General features: G+C 42.2%; 1 protein-coding gene across 3 annotated transcripts in view; it reads right to left on the reverse strand.

The window, feature by feature from the left end:
• Positions 1-17772, reverse strand: part of LOC132105867 (protein lin-7 homolog A) — a 68776-nt gene that overhangs the window by 11288 nt on the left and 39716 nt on the right. For 2 of the 3 annotated variants that reach the window (XM_059511335.1, XM_059511336.1), the window contains exon 3: positions 2640-2711. The exons of the other annotated variant lie outside the window; for it this stretch is intronic. In XM_059511335.1, coding sequence (XP_059367318.1) covers positions 2640-2711 — 72 coding nt within the window. The remainder of the gene's footprint in view (positions 1-2639; positions 2712-17772) is intronic. 3 annotated transcript variants of the gene reach the window in all.

The following is a 17772-nucleotide window of genomic DNA, read 5'->3' on the forward strand; positions in this document are numbered from 1 at the left end:
TTCGCTGTGACTGGGTGGGCAAAATCACTGAACACTGAATAAGCATCCTTAATGTGTAAAAGTGGGCGGTCATGTTTAACAATGGTCTTTTTGGACTAGGAAAGAAGTTTTCTGTTCTGAAACTTACTGCCTGTTTCATAGTGTACACATTTTGAAAATTTGATTGGGGTACTCTTTATTTTAAGGTCCAATTCTCGCTTTTAACAAACCATTAACTATGATTTTTGCCTCAATAAACTCCCAATTTGCTGCTTATTAATAGCTAGTAACGTAGTTGATAAGTTTAGGAATTGGGTAGGTTTAGGGACAGTGTCGGGGAAAGTAATGCATTCCAATATTGCGTTACTCCCTAAAAAAGTAACTAATTACTTTTCAGTAATTTTTGCTTATTAGTATGGTTGAACTGGATCAAAGGTCAGCAGCAAAGACATTAATTAATAAAATGGGATTAGATACATTTTTATTGTTTAACATTTAATTATTTATTATTCTTATTATCTCATTTTGATGAATACTAAATGTTGAATACAAAAATCGTCATTTTTGGACCAAAATGTATTTTCGATGCTTCAACAAATTCTAACTGACCCTCTGATGTCACATGGACTACTTTGAAGATGTTTTATTTCCTTTCTGGACATGGACAGTATACCGTACATACATTTTCAAAAGAGGGACAGAAAGCTCATTTTTGGCTGAACTAACCCCTTTAATAATAGGCATGCTAATAAGTGACTAGTTACTAGTGAGAATTGGTCCCTATACTAAAGTGTTACCTTTGATTTCTTATAATTTGACCACTTAAAACACATTCATTAGCGTATGTCAGGAGACATTTTAGCATTCCAGATATTTAAAAATGCTAAGGGCACCCTCAATAACTAAAGTCTTCACTCGGATTTGCATGGTTAATGGACTATTACACTGAATGTAAGCCTAATTGGGATCAAAACACAATTACAACCAACAACCACAAGTGCGGCCTATTGAGCTATTTAAAAAAGGTATTGCAGGGTATCGCTAAGCATCCAATCATGCTTTCTGTCTCGCATGGCTCTTTGTGACTAACGGTGTAACTGTGCACGAGTCTGGTGCTCTCTTCCCCCATGGAGAGAGATGGTGGGTGGAACTCTCTGGACAGAAGTGTGGCCTTTAACATGTGCATGTTCTTGTATGTGCTTAAGCACAGTACATAGTTTCATAATCAAGCAGTCAGTGGGTTGCTTGAATGACAAGTCAACTAATCGGTCTTAAAGAGCCCTCTGTAATTAGGCTAGATTCAGGATCGTCCAATCAGGGTCAAGAATTCTTTTAATCTTTTATTCAAAAAACAGAGCAGGAATGAAACGGAACAGAAGTCTCAAGACAAAAGTGAAATTATTTTTTAACTTTAACAGCCTTAGTGCCCTAAAAAAGTAATAGTTGAAAACTTTTAAGTATAGTTCAAATCTATTAACATATTTACTGACATATCGCTCAAGACTTAAGCTACTTATATACAAATTATAATCCAACTTTATTTGGAGTACAACTTTTGTACAATGCATATTTCTTAATATTAAGCCTAAAATGTGTTTTAATATCACTATTGATGAGGATTGTATGATTAGTAATATTAGTCTTTAAATGCAAGATATTTAAAGTGTACCTGAAGTTTACTTGCAATAGTCCCTCTTTAGTACAATTAAATATCCTTAAGTGTATCTTTAGTTGGACTTCAGCACTATTTCCATACAACTAAAGTGCATTTAAGTACAAAATTAGTTGTTCAAATTTAGCAGACTTTTAAGTAAACCAGTTTAGTATTGTATAAACGTAATTGAAGGGTATTTTTACCCTTGCATATAAGTATGCAAATGTATTTGTAGTATACTTGAAATAAATGCATGCCAAATACACTTAGTATATTTATTTTTCACTAGGTTGAGCAAAAGAGATTTCTTCAGTAGTGTATATAAAATTAACCTCACATATGTGATTATATAACTAAATATATCTCTTATATGTAAAAGGATTTTAAAGCACTGAATTAAGAGAGTTATTTGCAAGCTTTGGCCTATTCTTTTATTCATATCTGTCAAACGCACCTGCCTGCAACTATTCAGGTGTGCAAAGTGTCTATTCCTCAAAATATAATTAAAGTCTGAGATATCTGCAAGCTGCAGTGTCTGATAGATGGACTCATAGATAGAACAAAACTTACCACATTTGACTGGGGATTGTGACTCATCCGAAAATAAACCAGTTTTGTAGTGTGGCTGAAATTCTCCCACTAAAGATTCAGCAAGGCATTTCTGCTCATCCAGAACTCAGCAACTCTATTGCCTCCTCCTCCTCCTCTCATTTTTATGTCTCCTCTCTTTCTCACAAGAGTGCACTCTTCACACAGTATGAATCTAAATGAATGGTGCGTCAGTAACAGTGTCTAAAGAGCAACTGGCAAGTGTTTGCATGCAGGTCTGGCTAATTGCTGACTGTTTATCAAATCAAGACTTTTCTTATTTGATGGGTTTCATCCCATTGCTCATTAGATGGCAGAAAATGTTTTTTTTTTTATTATTAGTCTATCTTATATATAAATGTTTAATACAGAAACTTTAGGGTAGGTGGTTTTTTTAAAATGAATAAGTCAGACCTACCTTAGCTGTGGCACGTGCTTGATACTCTGGACAGCCATTCACTGTTATTGTTTCATGCATATATTGATAGACCTATTAAAATAAAGAGAACATAAAATCATTTCTTTCAAAATGATGAAAAACATGGATAAATAGCAGGGAGGCATTGTACAATAGTAGGCATTACAAATTAAAGTCAGCCAGGTTTATTTGTAGAGCATGTTATAGATTGCAGATAAACTGGTGGTTCAATAGCATTTATGTAATTAAAAAGCAAAACATTTGTTAGGAAATTGTTCAATATTTTACCTTGCACTAAGGTAAAAGCCCAAAATAAAGCTTGATTTAACATTCTGAAAACAAGAACATATGTTGCATTGGTGCTATAGTGGGGCAATAGGGTAACTTCTCTCTAAAGTTACTTCTCCTATGGTCAGTTTTTTTTCCGTTTAGGTCAAAAACTTGTCTTGGCAGAGAAAGCTACCTGAATGATAGCATTTGGTTTGAAAGTCTATAGCAAAACTTTGGTCAAGTTTTGTTTGCAAAAGAAGGGCCACTGTCAGTAGTGTAGCGATGTATGAAGTACTGCTTACTCAGAGGTAACTTCTAAATCAAGCAGCTTTATATTTGTATAAGCAGTGAATTTCATGGAAACTTGCAACTGATTTTCATCTATCCCTAAAACAAATTTCCTTGTTGTGTGGATTCCTAGTCAGATGACCACATTTAGGGTTTTTTAAAGGAATATTTACCCCCCCCCCCCCCCAAAAAAAAATTCTGAAAATTTACTCAACCTCATCCAAGATGTAGATCATTTTGTTTATTCAATGAAACTGATTTTTCAAGTCAAGTCACCTTTATTTATATAGTGCTTTTAACAATACAGATTGTGTCAAAGCAGCTTTACAGTATTAAATGGGAAAATAGAGTGTCAATAATGCAAAAGGACAATAGTAAACACATTATTTTCTGTTAAAAGCAGCTCATTATTGAATTCAGTGATGTCATCATCTAGCTCAGTTCAGTTTAAAATCTGTGCAATCAAGTCGATGATATCGCTGGAAATTAAGTTAAAAATAATAAGTTAAATAATAATAAATAATTTGGAGAAATTCAGCATTACACAACTGCTCACCTATGAATCCTTTGCAGTGAATGGGTGCCGTCATAATGAGAGTCCAAACAGTTGATAAAAGCACCGCAATAAACCACAAGTAATCCACACTCCAGTGAAGTGTGTTTGTAATAAACAAATTCATCATTAAAGGAATAGTTCCCCCAAAAATTTAAATTTTGCCATCATTTACTCACCCTCGTGTCATTCAAAACCTGTATAAGTTTCTTTCTTATGTTGTACATAAACCAAACAGTGGTTGGTCCCCATTGACTTCCATAGTGGGGAAAGAAATACTATGGAAGTCAATGGGGACCATCAACTGTCTGATTACCCACATTCTTCGAAATATATTTTTTCAAAGTTCAATATAATATACAAACTCACACAGTTCTGATATATTTACGGTAGGAAATGTGTTAAATATCTTCATGGAACATGATCTTTACTTGATATCCTATAGATTTTTGTCATAAATGAAAAATCTATAATTTTGACCAATACAATGTAATGTTGGCTATTGCTACAAACATACCTGTGCTACTTAAGACAGGTTTTGTGCTCCAGGGTCACATATATATTCATATTAATATATTTAATATATTCAAGAATTAAAAAAAAAAAAAAAAGCTAAAGCGTCACTGGTCTACATGACCAAAAACGGTTTGTTTAAAATTTCGTCATAAATTATTTTTAGATTTATGCTTTATTCAGATTCTACCTTTACCCTTTTTTAATAGTTTGTAAAGAGAGCTTAATCCAGTTCTAGCCACAGACTCCTATTTTAAAATGCAACACATGCAACGTCTTTCATCACCGGTTCTATATTCTCACAAGCAGGTGCGTGTACAGAGCCCATATCTGCATTCACACCACCCAGGGACAAGACTATTAGCTTGAGGTCCTTTGAGGATTTGAAGAACCTATGTTTATCTCATTAACCAGCGCTTCTGAAACGCAGCTGGTGCTACAGGAAGCTTCAGCTCTCTCTCGCGCTCTCCCCCATAAATAACAAGTTTTTCTTTAATCTGTCCTCCTGCACCTTGGGCAGAATCTTTAGCTGTTTTACTAACCTCCTACTGAGAGATTAGTGTGATAAAAAAACCTTCTCTTTCTATGCCTGTTGCTCTGCCGACTGACTTTAAACCACTTACTTTAAATCTTCTCAATACACAGGAACTATCCGGATGGCCTTTAGTAGAGCAGTCAAACATTTTTTAATTTAAGAATATTCTTCGAATTTAAAATATAAATCCACAATTTTAGGTGTGTGTCAGGCAGCCTTATCAGTGACACACAAGATGTGCCGACGATGCAGGTGTCATTGCATTTTAATGCTTTTTTTAGACTATCCAGCTGAACCCACTTAATGCAGCGCTGCTCATTCAAAATATTGCGGAAAAAAGAGAACATCAATGCAGAGATGATGTTGTTTACATCAAAACCAAGTCGTTCACACAAATGTTGCACTCGCAACTCGCACGAGAGCCACATGTTTAGAAGGCCGTGAAAAATGAATGTAAGTTCAACTATGGTGGTTTTTCCCCATCCCGCTGCATCATGTTTTTAAGTGAAATAAGTACTCTTTGCAATTGGGAGCAAAAAAGTAACCTAACCTTTAGAAACGGCTTGAAAAAAATTTATGAGGCTGTTAAGTGTCTACAATGAAAAAAATAGATTGTTACGAAGGGGAGGTGAAAATCTAGATATAAAATGTTTCACGCCGAAAGCTGCACCACAATATTTTTCTGCACGGCAGTGTTATACACCTTATATATTTACCTTAGTTGTTATTTTATGTGTCTGACTTGTCATCTTTTTAAAAATACAGCATGTTTGGAAAGCCTCTTGAAGTTCTGCACCAAGTACAACAAAGTTAGCTCAGGTAAAGGAATGGTTCACCTAAAAATGAAAAACGTACTCGGTTACTAAACGTAACCTCGGTTCTCTCTAGAAGAGCGAACGAGTACTGCGTCTTAGCTAAGACGCTACGGGAAAAGTCTCTTTTCACGAAATACTGAAGCAAAAAATTATCCTTAATTTTGTATTTTTGTAAAGCGCATTTGCAGCAGTACACAGCCATAGGCGAGACGGCTCGTTCGCTCATTGGCTTGTTCTGCGGCAACTGCACAGCCTATCGAGCGCGGGCTGATGCAACATCAGACCAATAAGGGCGCTTCGCGCCCTTCTTGCCACTTCCCGCCGAAACGGGTGTGGCCCAACCTATAAAAGGAGCTCGAAAAGGCTGACTCACCTGATTTATTTCATCGCCGAAGCGAACCAGAGTGAATCGTGCGCACGGCAGAGAACGCAGTACTCGTTCGCTCTTCTAGAGAGAACCGAGGTTACGTTTAGTAACCGAGTACGTTCTCTTACGAGAGCTCTCTCGTACTGCGTCTTAGCTAAGACGCTACGGGAACCCAATGTAAAACGCCGTGCGCGCAGGGATCACACACCAATAAACCTGAAGCAACGCCCAGGATTTACAGTGCACAGTCACCTGAGGGACTCACAGAGAGTCCAGGACAGAAAAGGGAAAAAGCCCTCCGTCCCATATCTAGCAGCATCCGTAGATGCGGCAATATGACGTCACACAGCCGAGGCAAGGCCTGACCAATGTGGCAATGCGGGTCTTACGCAATACTGCCCATATAACAGTCGGCAGCGCATAGCGCTCGTGAACTCAGAATTCCCCTCAGGGCCCTGATTCGCCTATACCGACAGCAGCCTTGCTTGCAAGGTGGGAACCTCCAGGTTATAGAACCTGATAAATGTAGACGGCGAGGCCCAACCTGCCGCCATACATATATCCTGCAAGGAGATCCCAGTAGACCACGCCCACGACGAGGCGATGCCTCTTGTGGAGTGTGCTCTGACGCCCAACGGGCACTGAAGGCCCCTGGAAGCGTAAGCTAACGCTATGGCGTCAACTATCCATCTGGATAGAGTCTGTCTCGAAACAGCCATTCCCTTGGAACGCCCACCGAACGAGACAAATAGCTGCTCCGTCTGCCGAAAGGCAGCAGAGCGAGACACATAAGCTCTTAAAACCCTGACAGGGCAAAGAAGACTCGAGTCTCCATCCTCCCCTGACACCGGCAGGGCAGACAGGGCAATAACCTGAGCCCGAAACGGTGTGTTGAGGGATTTCGGCACATAACCGTGCCTAGGTTTGAGTATGACTCTTGAGTCATTGGGCCCAAACTCCAAGCACGACTGGCTCACCGAGAGCGCGTGCAAATCACCCACACGCTTCACAGAAGCGAGAGCCAACAAGAATACTGTCTTGAACGACAGATGCTGAAGGCTAATCGATTGGATAGGCTTGAAAGGGGGACCTTTCAAGGCCTCCAAAACCGCCGCGAGGTCCCACATAGGGACTGACGGAGGTCTGGGAGGATTCAGCCTCCTAGCTCCTCTGAGGAACCGGATGACTAAATCATTCCTTCCTATTGACTGACCGGACGCGGTTTCAGAAAACGCCGCGATGGCAGCCACATAAACTTTGAGCGTGGATGGGGCTCTGCCCTTATCCAACAGCTCCTGAAGGAAGGAGAGGACCTCCGTCACCTCACAACTAAGGGGTGAATAACCTCGAGCTGTGCACCAGCTGGAGAACACCGACCACTTCGAGGCATACAGACGTCGTGTCGACGGAGCTCTAGCCTGAGTGATGGTATTTAGCACTCCCACTGCGAGATCAGCGGGTAACCATTGAGTGCCCATACATAGAGGGACCACAACTCCGGTTGAGGGTGCCAAATCGAGCCCCTGGCCTGCGAGAGGAGGTCTCTCCTCAACGGTACCGGCCACGGGGCGACATCTGCTAACTGCATCAAATCTGGGAACCATGGTTGGTTCTTCCAAAGAGGTGCTACAAGCAGTATTGAACATCTCGTTTCTCTCACCCGTTCTATCACCTGCGGAAGGAGGGAGACGGGAGGGAACGCATAAAGCGGGCAGCACGGCCATCTCCGTGACAGCGCGCTTTCGTTCTTGGAAAAGAACGCGGGGCAGTGAGCGTTTTCGTGGGACACAAAGAGGTCCACCTCCGCCATGCCAAATCTCTCCCACAACAGCCGGACTGTTTGCGGGTGTAGAGACCATTCGCCCGTAGGAACATTGCCTCTGGACAGCCTGTCTGGACCCAGATTCTGCAGTCCAGGCACATGCACTGCTCTCAGCGAGCGCACGTTGCGCTGAGCCCAAATCAGGAGGCGTTCCGTCAGCCTGCACAGGTTTCGGGACCCGAGACCAACCTGGCGATTTATGTAGGACACCACGGACATGTTGTCCGAACGGACTATGACGTGGTGATCCTTGATATGGGGACAAAAGCGCGTCAGCCCGTTCTCCACTGCCAGCATTTCCAGGCAGTTGATATGATGGAGCTTTTCCCGTTCTGACCATAGGCCAAAGGACGGTCTGCCTTCGAGCAGCGCTCCCCATCCCGAAGTGGAGGCGTCCGTCGACACCATTTTCACACTCGGGGAAGTCCCCAGGCTTACACCTGATCGGTACCAGCCGTTCGCTGTACAAGGTGCTAGAGCCGCAACACAGCTCTGATCGACCTTGAAATGCAGCAGGCCAGACGCCCACGCTCTGCGCGGCACCCGAGCCTTCAGCCAGAACTGCAGGGGGCGCATGCGGAGCAGGCCCAGCCGCAGAACCGGAGATGCTGGGGCCATGAAACCCAGCATCTTTTGACAGTGTTTGAGCGCCACAGTCGCGCCACAGCGGAAAGAACTCGCTGCACGCTGAATGTCAATTGACACTGAGGCCGAGCTTCTCAAGGTGATCGAGTAAAACGGCTCTGTGGTCCATGAGCTCCGCTCATGATCGGGCCAGAACCAGCCAGTCGTCCAAATAATTCAGCACTCGTGTGCCTCTGAGTCTAAGAGGAGCGAGCGCTGCATCCATGCACCTCGTAAACGTACGAGGAGCTACGGACAAGCCGAATGGCAGGACTGCAAACTGGTATGCCTGGCCCTCGAAGGCGAATCTCAAATATCGCCTGTGGTTTGACGCTATCTGTATTTGAAAATACGCGTCCTTCAGATCTATTGACATGAACCAGTCCCCTCTGCGAATCTGCGCGAGGAGCTTCCTGGTCGTGAGCATTTTGAAACTGCGTTTCATCAATGCCTGTTCAGCTGTCTTAGATCCAGTATGGGCCGGAGACCCCCGTCTCTCTTGGGCACCAGAAAGTATCTGCTGTACAGCCCCCCCTCGCTTTGAGACACAGGCTCTACAGCCCCTTTGCTCAACAGTTTTGATATTTCGGCCCGAAGTATGTGTGCTACTTCTGTTTTGACCGTAGTTTCGAAGCGCGCTGAAAAGCACGGTGGGTGTCGAGAAAACTGTAGCGAGTAGCCTCTCTTTATAATGCCTAGCACCCAATCCGAAACCCCTGGAAGCACTGACCATGCATCTGCATGAATGGCTAAGGGCTGGATGCGAAACGCGCTCTGTTGACTGGGCAATGGCGGCGCTCGAGTGTGCTGCGCATCTGAGGCGGGGAGCGCGCTGATCACAGCGGGCAGATCGCTCTTCCTCGACCCCGTTCCGGCGCTTAACCGACTGGAGGGAGGCTGAGCGGGTCCCGTGGGACTCGATATATCTGCGAGTAACCGTGGGCTGCATGTGTGCACTTTTACCACTTTCAACTCGCTGTCTGCCTGTGCAGAATGTACGTGCACGGGCCTCGTTTTTACAGAAGCCCCGCGCCGTATGTGACATAGTGTATGTGGGCACTGGGAAGTGGGCACGTTTACTATGCGGCGCGCTCGACCGATCTGTGTCGATCTTATGTGCGCTAGCCCTGTGTGCAGGGCTGTGCTTACATGTGGAGATGGGCACTGGGTAGTGGGCATCGTCACTGCATTTATAGCACCATCGGCCGTGGCCGGACGAGCATGCACGGGTTTCGTTTTTACAGAAACCACATGACGCGTGTGACATAGTGATTGTGGGCACTGAGGAGTGGGCACGTCTACTATGTAGTGCGCGTGATCGACTTGAGTCGCTTTTATAGGCGCGAGCCCTGTGTGAAGGGCTGTGCTTATATGCGGAGATGGGCACTGAGCAGTGGGCATCGTCACTACATTTATAGCACCTTCGGCCGTGGCCGGGACACCAGGAATTACACCTTTTTCGGGAAATATCTGGGTAGCCGTGATAACGGTTTTCGTGTGCAGGCAAGCGGGCAACCGTACAGGCTTGCGCATTGCAAACAACGCTGAAACAGTCACAATCTCTGGAAACTGAAACAGCGGCGCGCTTAGGTGAGAGCCCGGCCGCAGCGGAACTCGTACACCGGCGCTTCGATGAAGCAGCCATCGTGTGTAGTGCCGACGCAGCGTCATGCAGCATGCATAGATGGCTTTCCCAGGATGGCTTCGGGACTCCCGGCCTCACCGTAATCCTCTGCCGCGGTCCCCGCGGCGCGGGGCGACGGCCAGTAAAGCGAGAACGGGGGTCTCGAGCTGCGTTGCTGAAGCTGTTGTGATAACGGCTTTTGTGTGCAGGCAAGCGGGCAACTGTGCAGGCTTGCGCATTGCAGAAAACGCCGAGACAGTCACAATTCCTGGAACTGAAACAGCGGTGCGCTTGGGTGAGAGCTCGGCCACAGCGGAACTCGTACACCTGCGCTTCGATGAAGCAGCCATCGTTAGTAGTGCCGACGCAGCGTCACACAGGAGGCTTTAGATGGCAACACCGCTTTTGCCGCCGTCCAGCAGAGGAGCGGACAAAGGTGCGTCGCTATCGCCTGTTCCACCGGCGGAAGTGAGTGGTAGTTCCTGTTTTTAGCATCTTCAGTGTGGAGAATGCTAGTGAGACAGACGAACGAGTTCGTGCTGAATATGGAGCGTTCCAAGCCTTCGCCACCTCTTCGTGAAGCTCAGGAAGAAATGAGGCGGCTTTGAGAAGTACGCTCATCCGAAAGGGAAATACCATCCAGCCGGGAACGAGAGGGGGGGGGCGCTGGTGCAAACCACTCGCGGCCGAGACTCATCGCGGCCAACACGAGCCTTCGCCCCGGCTCCTTCTCGATGTCAGCTCGTCTGCTGGGCTTCTGAGCAGAAGGCGCGAGATCCTCGGAGCTCGCCCAGCCCTCACTGCCCGAAGCTAGCAGAGAGCGCGTGTCCTCTTCCCCCGACGCGGCCCTGAGATCGACTTCCTCGGACGACGCGCCGGCAAACAGCGGGCGCTGCCCACCGGGAAGCGATGCAGGGGGGGCCGGTGAAGCAGGGCGAACCGGCGAGCTCGGTTGAGCTGAAGACGGTTCCAGAATCCGCTGGAAGCGATGCTTTTACGGCGCCTCAGCGCAGCGGAGAATGCAGGCTCAGAGAAAAAGGCCAGGCGAGTCCTCAGAGTCACCATGGCAACAGCTCGCAGTGGGGGCATCCGCCGTCAGCGAGCGAGCGCTGCATGATCTTCACCCAGGCAGGAGACACAGATGACGTACCGGTCTCCCTCGCTGAGTGGGGTTCTGACGAGCCGCAGGAAGGCATCTTAAAAAAGACGCGAGCTCTTTTACGAGTGTGTGTCGCAGGGCGAACACACACACACACATAAAGAACAGCTTGTATATAACAGGATTGAAAGGATATAGGCGCCGGATAGCGCAGCAGGAACGGCAATGGAAGGCGGCGATGCCAGCAGCTTCAGAATGGCTCGTCCTGCTGATGTGCTTTCTCAGACGGCGCTTGCTTCCTCCGTGATCCAGCGATGCGTGAGCTTCGCTGAAGAGATGAAAAATCAGGTGAGTCAGCCTTTTCGAGCTCCTTTTATAGGTTGGGCCACACCCGTTTCGGCGGGAAGTGGCAAGAAGGGCGCGAAGCGCCCTTATTGGTCTGATGTTGCATCAGCCCGCGCTCGATAGGCTATGCAGTTGCCGCAGAACAAGCCAATGAGCGAACGAGCCGTCTCGCCTATGGCTGTGTACTGCTGCAAATGCGCTTTACAAAAATACAAAATTAAGGACAATTTTTTGCTTCAGTATTTCGTGAAAAGAGACTTTTCCCGTAGCGTCTTAGCTAAGACGCAGTACGAGAGAGCTCTCGTAAGAGAACCTGTCATCATTAACTTCAATCTTGTATGACTTTCTTCATCATGGAACAACCAACATAGAATTTAATATGATAATCTAATAACGTTTTTCAATCATAATCATCTATAGTTACAGCCTTTTTTAGCTGCCTGTTATGTTTAGTTTATTGGAAATGAAGAAACGTTAATTTGTTAACCTTTAGTGACTGAACTTCAATAGATGTGTGAATGATCAATGCAACCAGACGGAACAAATCAATAGATTTAGGACGCAGGTAAATCTTTCAGAAGCCATACTTGTGTGCATGTGTGTGAATGGGGATTGGGTGTCTTGCAATTGCGCCTTGGAAATGCATGAATATCAATAAAGGTCAGGCTATTTCAGTGTGTAATTTATACGCTCTGTACAAAAACAGCTAGTGGTTGAAGTGCAAATCAGATTTATTTTAGTTTAGAACTAACTAATAAGCAAGGAAATTAAAGCTATAAAACAAAGCTAACACAGCTATAAGACAAAGAAAACATACTTTTCTTTTCTGATACTGTATCTGATGCTGATTATCCAGCCGTTTGTTGCTCAAAAACATTTTAATTGGGTTGCTAATTTGATTAGTAAGGCAGGCAGCAAGGGTAATATATATATATATATATATATATATATATAATGTGTATATATATATATATATATATATATATATATATATATATATAATGTTTACAATATTGCACGATATTTTATTCTTTCAGATACACTGAAAATCATTTGAATGGTAGAGTATAAAATAAAAAAAGTACATAGCAAATAAAAAAAAGGCTAAAATTAAACGATACTTCGTTTTAGACAATATTTACATAACCCCCCCCCCCCCCAAAAAAACACATCTGATGACAGAAAATGCACACTTATAGACCTATCATTACTTGTGACATCATTTTTGTCATTGGCCCACCAATTCTCATCATCACAATGCAAATAAAATCCAAATTGCATTGCTGAAATTGGAAATATTTATGATATATTACATTAAGTACCTCGAACCCATGTTAGTATTTGTTCTAATTTATTTATGGTGATTTTAATAATAAAAATGTCATTTTTATGATTTGGATATCACTACATCATTGTGGTATATCCAAATCTACTGAATTGTCATGGAAATAATGTTCTTTGTGACATGTACAGTGTTGTTCTTTCAGTCTACCTATATAGTCATGTCTCAGCTCAGTCCTTGTTTCTCTGTCTTCCTGTTTCTCGTGTCTCGAGGGATCACTGTTTCATCTCAGCTCACTGGGTGTTTGCTTGGCTTTTATTAACCCCCAACCCCCCCCCCCCCCACACACAGGTGTATCACTCTGACTTCTCACTACTCTGGACAATGGAAAAAGCCGCCCACAGGCCGCAGTGAGGTACTTTGTGGTGGTGCCTTGTCTATAAAGAGAAATACGATTTTAGTTGTTCTCATTTGAAACCATGTTCTCTCTCCTCTCTGTTAAATCTTTCCATCTTTTCTCACGGCTGAGGGTCAGTCAAGCAGTTCAGTGAAGTCTGATTCACAGCAGAGCTTCTCATTTACAGATCCATCCCACCAAGCACAAAGAGGCTATTCCACATAAACACACACAATTAATAAGGACAGAGGCTGACATCTCTGACCCCGTAGCAGCGGTGTAGGCATTGATTGACTAAGCTCTCAGTTGTTAATGGCTCTTTTGTTGTATTCCTCTGAGAGCTGCATTTGAAATCATACACATGTTTGTGGTTGTGTTGCTCTCTCTGACAGACTGGACTGTGGGAAATCATTCTCACAACAAAAAAACATCTGCATTCTCATTGCTGGAGGAGGTCATTGTAGGTCAGTCCAGTTGTTTAAAAAATGCATTACAGTAGCACAACATGATGCCACTAGAAGGAAGGATAATGTCTCATTTTCTCTTAGCAGTCGATTAGGACTGGGTCAAAATATAGGACTCACTTTGGTCTTGAATAGGTAAAAAAAAAAAAGTTTGTCCTAAAGAAATGTTCAAGGTTTATTTAAGTCTTATTGACAACTTTGATTGCCACAGAAAATAATTTTAAATTTGCCCCTTAGATCAGGGGGCAGCAGGTGTACTAGAGGGTCTTCTAGAAATTTGGTGAAAAATTCACTAGTTCACTATTGTATATTGTGTTTAAGACTATAATTTGTACACAATTATCATTTTAAAATATTTAATTTTATGTATTATATATTTATTGTATTCAGTAAATGTTTTGATCACATTTTAAATGATTACGGTTTCATTTTCCATTATGCTTTCTAAAGAAATCTTCAGTTTAATTGCATTTATTTTATTATATTGACAGCTGAAATATTTTATACAAATAAAAAACAAATCTGCATAAATATTTATTGTGTAAAGTGAAGCGCATTACAGTGAAAGGGGAAATTATGTATCAAAATGCATTTTTATATTGGTCTAATCAAAAATCATGGTTTGTGGTTTAAACCTCGTCTAAAGGCATGTAACTTAAAAATGGAAAGAAACTGTTTTGATTAGATATTTGCTGTGTTGATGTGCAGAACACATACTGGCTAGCTTTACTGACTGCAAAAATGGGTCTTTTGAAGTTGTAAATGAGAATTGAATTCAGGCTTATATAGCCAACATTAAAGGTCAGATTTACTAAACCGGGCAAATTAGCATGAGAGCGCAATCTCATAAAAGCGCCAATGGGATATACTGTTCTGCGGGTGAAATAGAGTTGGCTCATTTCCATAATGACCAACACAATCTACCAAAAGCATTGCAAATGAGTACCGGGTCGTAAAAAAATAGTGTCTTTAGTTGTCCTCGTTTTGGCAATGACTTGACATGGCTAAGTGAGCCTGATGACTCATCTGAATAGACCGGAGTGAGACCTCTTGTCATTAGGCACCATAGTTACTGATAGTCTTGATCTTGATGTGCTCCGTGTTTGTGGCAATTCATGTTTGAGAACATTGTCACAGCATGTTTTGTCATACTGACATTGTCCCTACCACTCAGAGCCTTGCTGTTGGCGCTGTAAATTGAGTCGACGTTGTGACACGCGAGTGTCCGTTCACACCCTTATTATGGGAATGTAAGAGACAGATTGCGCCATATGATACCTCGCGCAATTACCAAGCCATGAAATGAGCTCATAGGGCATCCATGCGCGGCTCGGTGAAACTCGGCCTGATGGATGCTGGGAGTGTGAATTGACGTCCTACTAAATTATTTTACCACACTAATGTTCTCTTTGATTGATGAGAAACTTTGCTACAAAATAAAACTGTACTTAACGATTCATCTGTTGTGTCATCTGCTGTGTATCAACCTATAAGCTGAATCTCATTTCCAGTCTGAGGCATGTCTCTACAGATGTTTCACGTCCGGTTTTGGCACATTTCCTCATGCATAGATGTAGCCACATTAATCTCAGCCACAGACTGCACATAAGCAAACCGTTTATGGACCATCTGATGGATTTTACCCACAAAAAAAGGCAGGAGTTTTTTTCAAAATCACAGGCACCTATTTCGAAGGTTCATGGCATCAAAGAAAGTTAAAAAAAAATAATACAAAAATAAATAAAAATATATATAATTCTTATTCTATGAGAATAGAGAAGTCCACACCATAACAATTAGGACATAGAGGAATAAAGTTTTCATCACTTTCGGACATTTTGTTTTCCAGTTGATGAACGATGAAAACATTGACAGCCAGTCAGAATCCCCCGACTTTAAAAGAGCTTCAGCATTCAAAAGCAGTAGACACACACTTATAATAAACAATGTGAACACTAATATACAGTAGGTACTGTTGTTACCTTTATAGTTATCACTCTTTGTGTGAATTGGCCTACACCATGGTTTTCACTTATGTTCGTCTTTTTATTTTCTCAATTCACCTGACATTAACAGTACTGTAGTGTCAAAAAAAATAATAATTAAATTGATGTCCTAAATATTTGTTTTGTGAGTATCTTTTTCATTGTTTTTCATTTGTTGTTTAGCTAGTCACGAACCTCCCATACTGTTTCAAAATAAACAAGCTCATGATTATATGTGCTCAGCTCACAAGTGACAGAAAGCACAGCTGTGGTGTCATACTAAAAGGCAGCATATAATCATCCTTGTAATAATTAATTAAATAAACAAATGAATTAACATAATGGGTTTCTTTTCTGGCCCTGTGTTGTACAGCTCACACATACAGTACTAAATGGGAAAAGGCATTTCTCCCAGGATAAAACTATACACTTCTCAGGCCATACTACACAATTGTGTCTGTGAGATAAAGTAGTTGTTTTGTAGTTGTTTACTAGTACGGTTCCATTATTTGCGCATGGAAATGAATGAAGGAGACATCTTAAAGTGGTGAGGATATTGCCCTGGTGCTGCATTTAAAACCGCAGTGGCCCAGGTCAGCCTCATTCTCTGAATAATTGCATTTCTGCAAGTTTACAGGAGGAGCAGAGTAAAACAGGCACCAGTCACCACTATCTCTGCCTGACAGACACGCTCCTGTCATCGCACCCTCAATGCACATCACGACTGACACTGAGATTCCATCCCATAATTGATGATCCTCGGTCTATACTGTATCTACCACAGCCTCTGATGCTCAGATGCCTCATCTGCAATAAAATGCAAAAGTGGCTGCCTGTTTTTTATTTTTTTTTACTGTCCTTGAATCTGGAAGGACTTCCCCATTCATTTTCTCCATAGGCATTTTTTAACAGTTCTAAGCATAATGAAGCAAACTAATTAGATTCAAGAATCACAACAATACAACCGTTGATGTGAAGAAATTATGAAAAGCAGAAAAAAGGAAAGTCTATTCTTAACCCTCAAAGACCGAGACAGCCGCCCGTAGCTAAAAATAAATGCTGTTCTTTAATGTTTAATAACTTTTTGAATCCTATCTGAATGCTTTAAAAAGTGACGTAAAGCGGAGATTCGGAGAGTTTTGGAGATGTCCTATTTCTCTCATTTGGATATTCAAAGGCACCGTAGTGTACGTGATTGTCATCACATTTTGACAACATTGATTCGTCAGAAGAAACAAATGCATTTCGTTCCTCTGAGCCAAACAGGAACAATTGTTGACGCTCAGTCCCACCCCGTGCCCAGATTGGTTCAAACTGTCCCATATTCAGCCAATAAACATAGGTTTTGGTCTTTTGAATTACTATTTAACATAATTCTTGGGAAATATGAACGAACACAAAGTGAAAGTAAAGTTTGTCATGCGTGCATGAATACAAACACAAAATAACACTTTTGCTTGAGAAAACACACACACAAAAAAACACACGACGGAGAACTTTGACATTAAAACAAATCAAAAACAAGGATGAAACAGTGGTAGATATCTGATAAAGCACTGGAAGCAATTATTTTTTGTTTTGTTTTGTCATTATATAACACTTTCCATTTTCTTTACTCCTTAAACATTTTGGACACATCTCTATTGTTAGTAAATGAAATAGGCCTGTTTTTCACTTAAATGTGCCGATAACACTATTGTAATAAATGGCTATAAGTTGCTTGGGGGAATGTTATATGTAAACAATATTTTATTTGGACATGTAAAACACCCAGATACAACTTTTTAAATAAAAATATCAATTGTTGCTTGGGTTTTTCTTCAAATTCTGTAATTTTATTCATTCTTAGAGACAAAAGGAAAATTGGGACTTTAAATTAGACTTAAACTTTAAGTTCTCCTTTTTATAAGGATATATGGCACTTGATGCTGAATGCTAGAATAGGTCTGCAAAGCTAAGAAAAATGCAGGTGTGTCAGGCGCCCCAAAAATGTTCTAGGTCTTTAGGGGGTTAAATACTTTAAAATAGAATGAACTACTTATCCCCTGAATCATTGCAAATGGTGTAATTAAATAGCCAAGTTTATTTATAAAAAAATGATTTAGCATTATTATCATATATTAAGTATATAATATATATTAAAATACATA

The sequence above is a fragment of the Carassius carassius genome, chromosome 26 (genome assembly GCF_963082965.1).
Source record: "Carassius carassius chromosome 26, fCarCar2.1, whole genome shotgun sequence".
Classification (NCBI taxonomy): domain Eukaryota; kingdom Metazoa; phylum Chordata; class Actinopteri; order Cypriniformes; family Cyprinidae; genus Carassius; species Carassius carassius.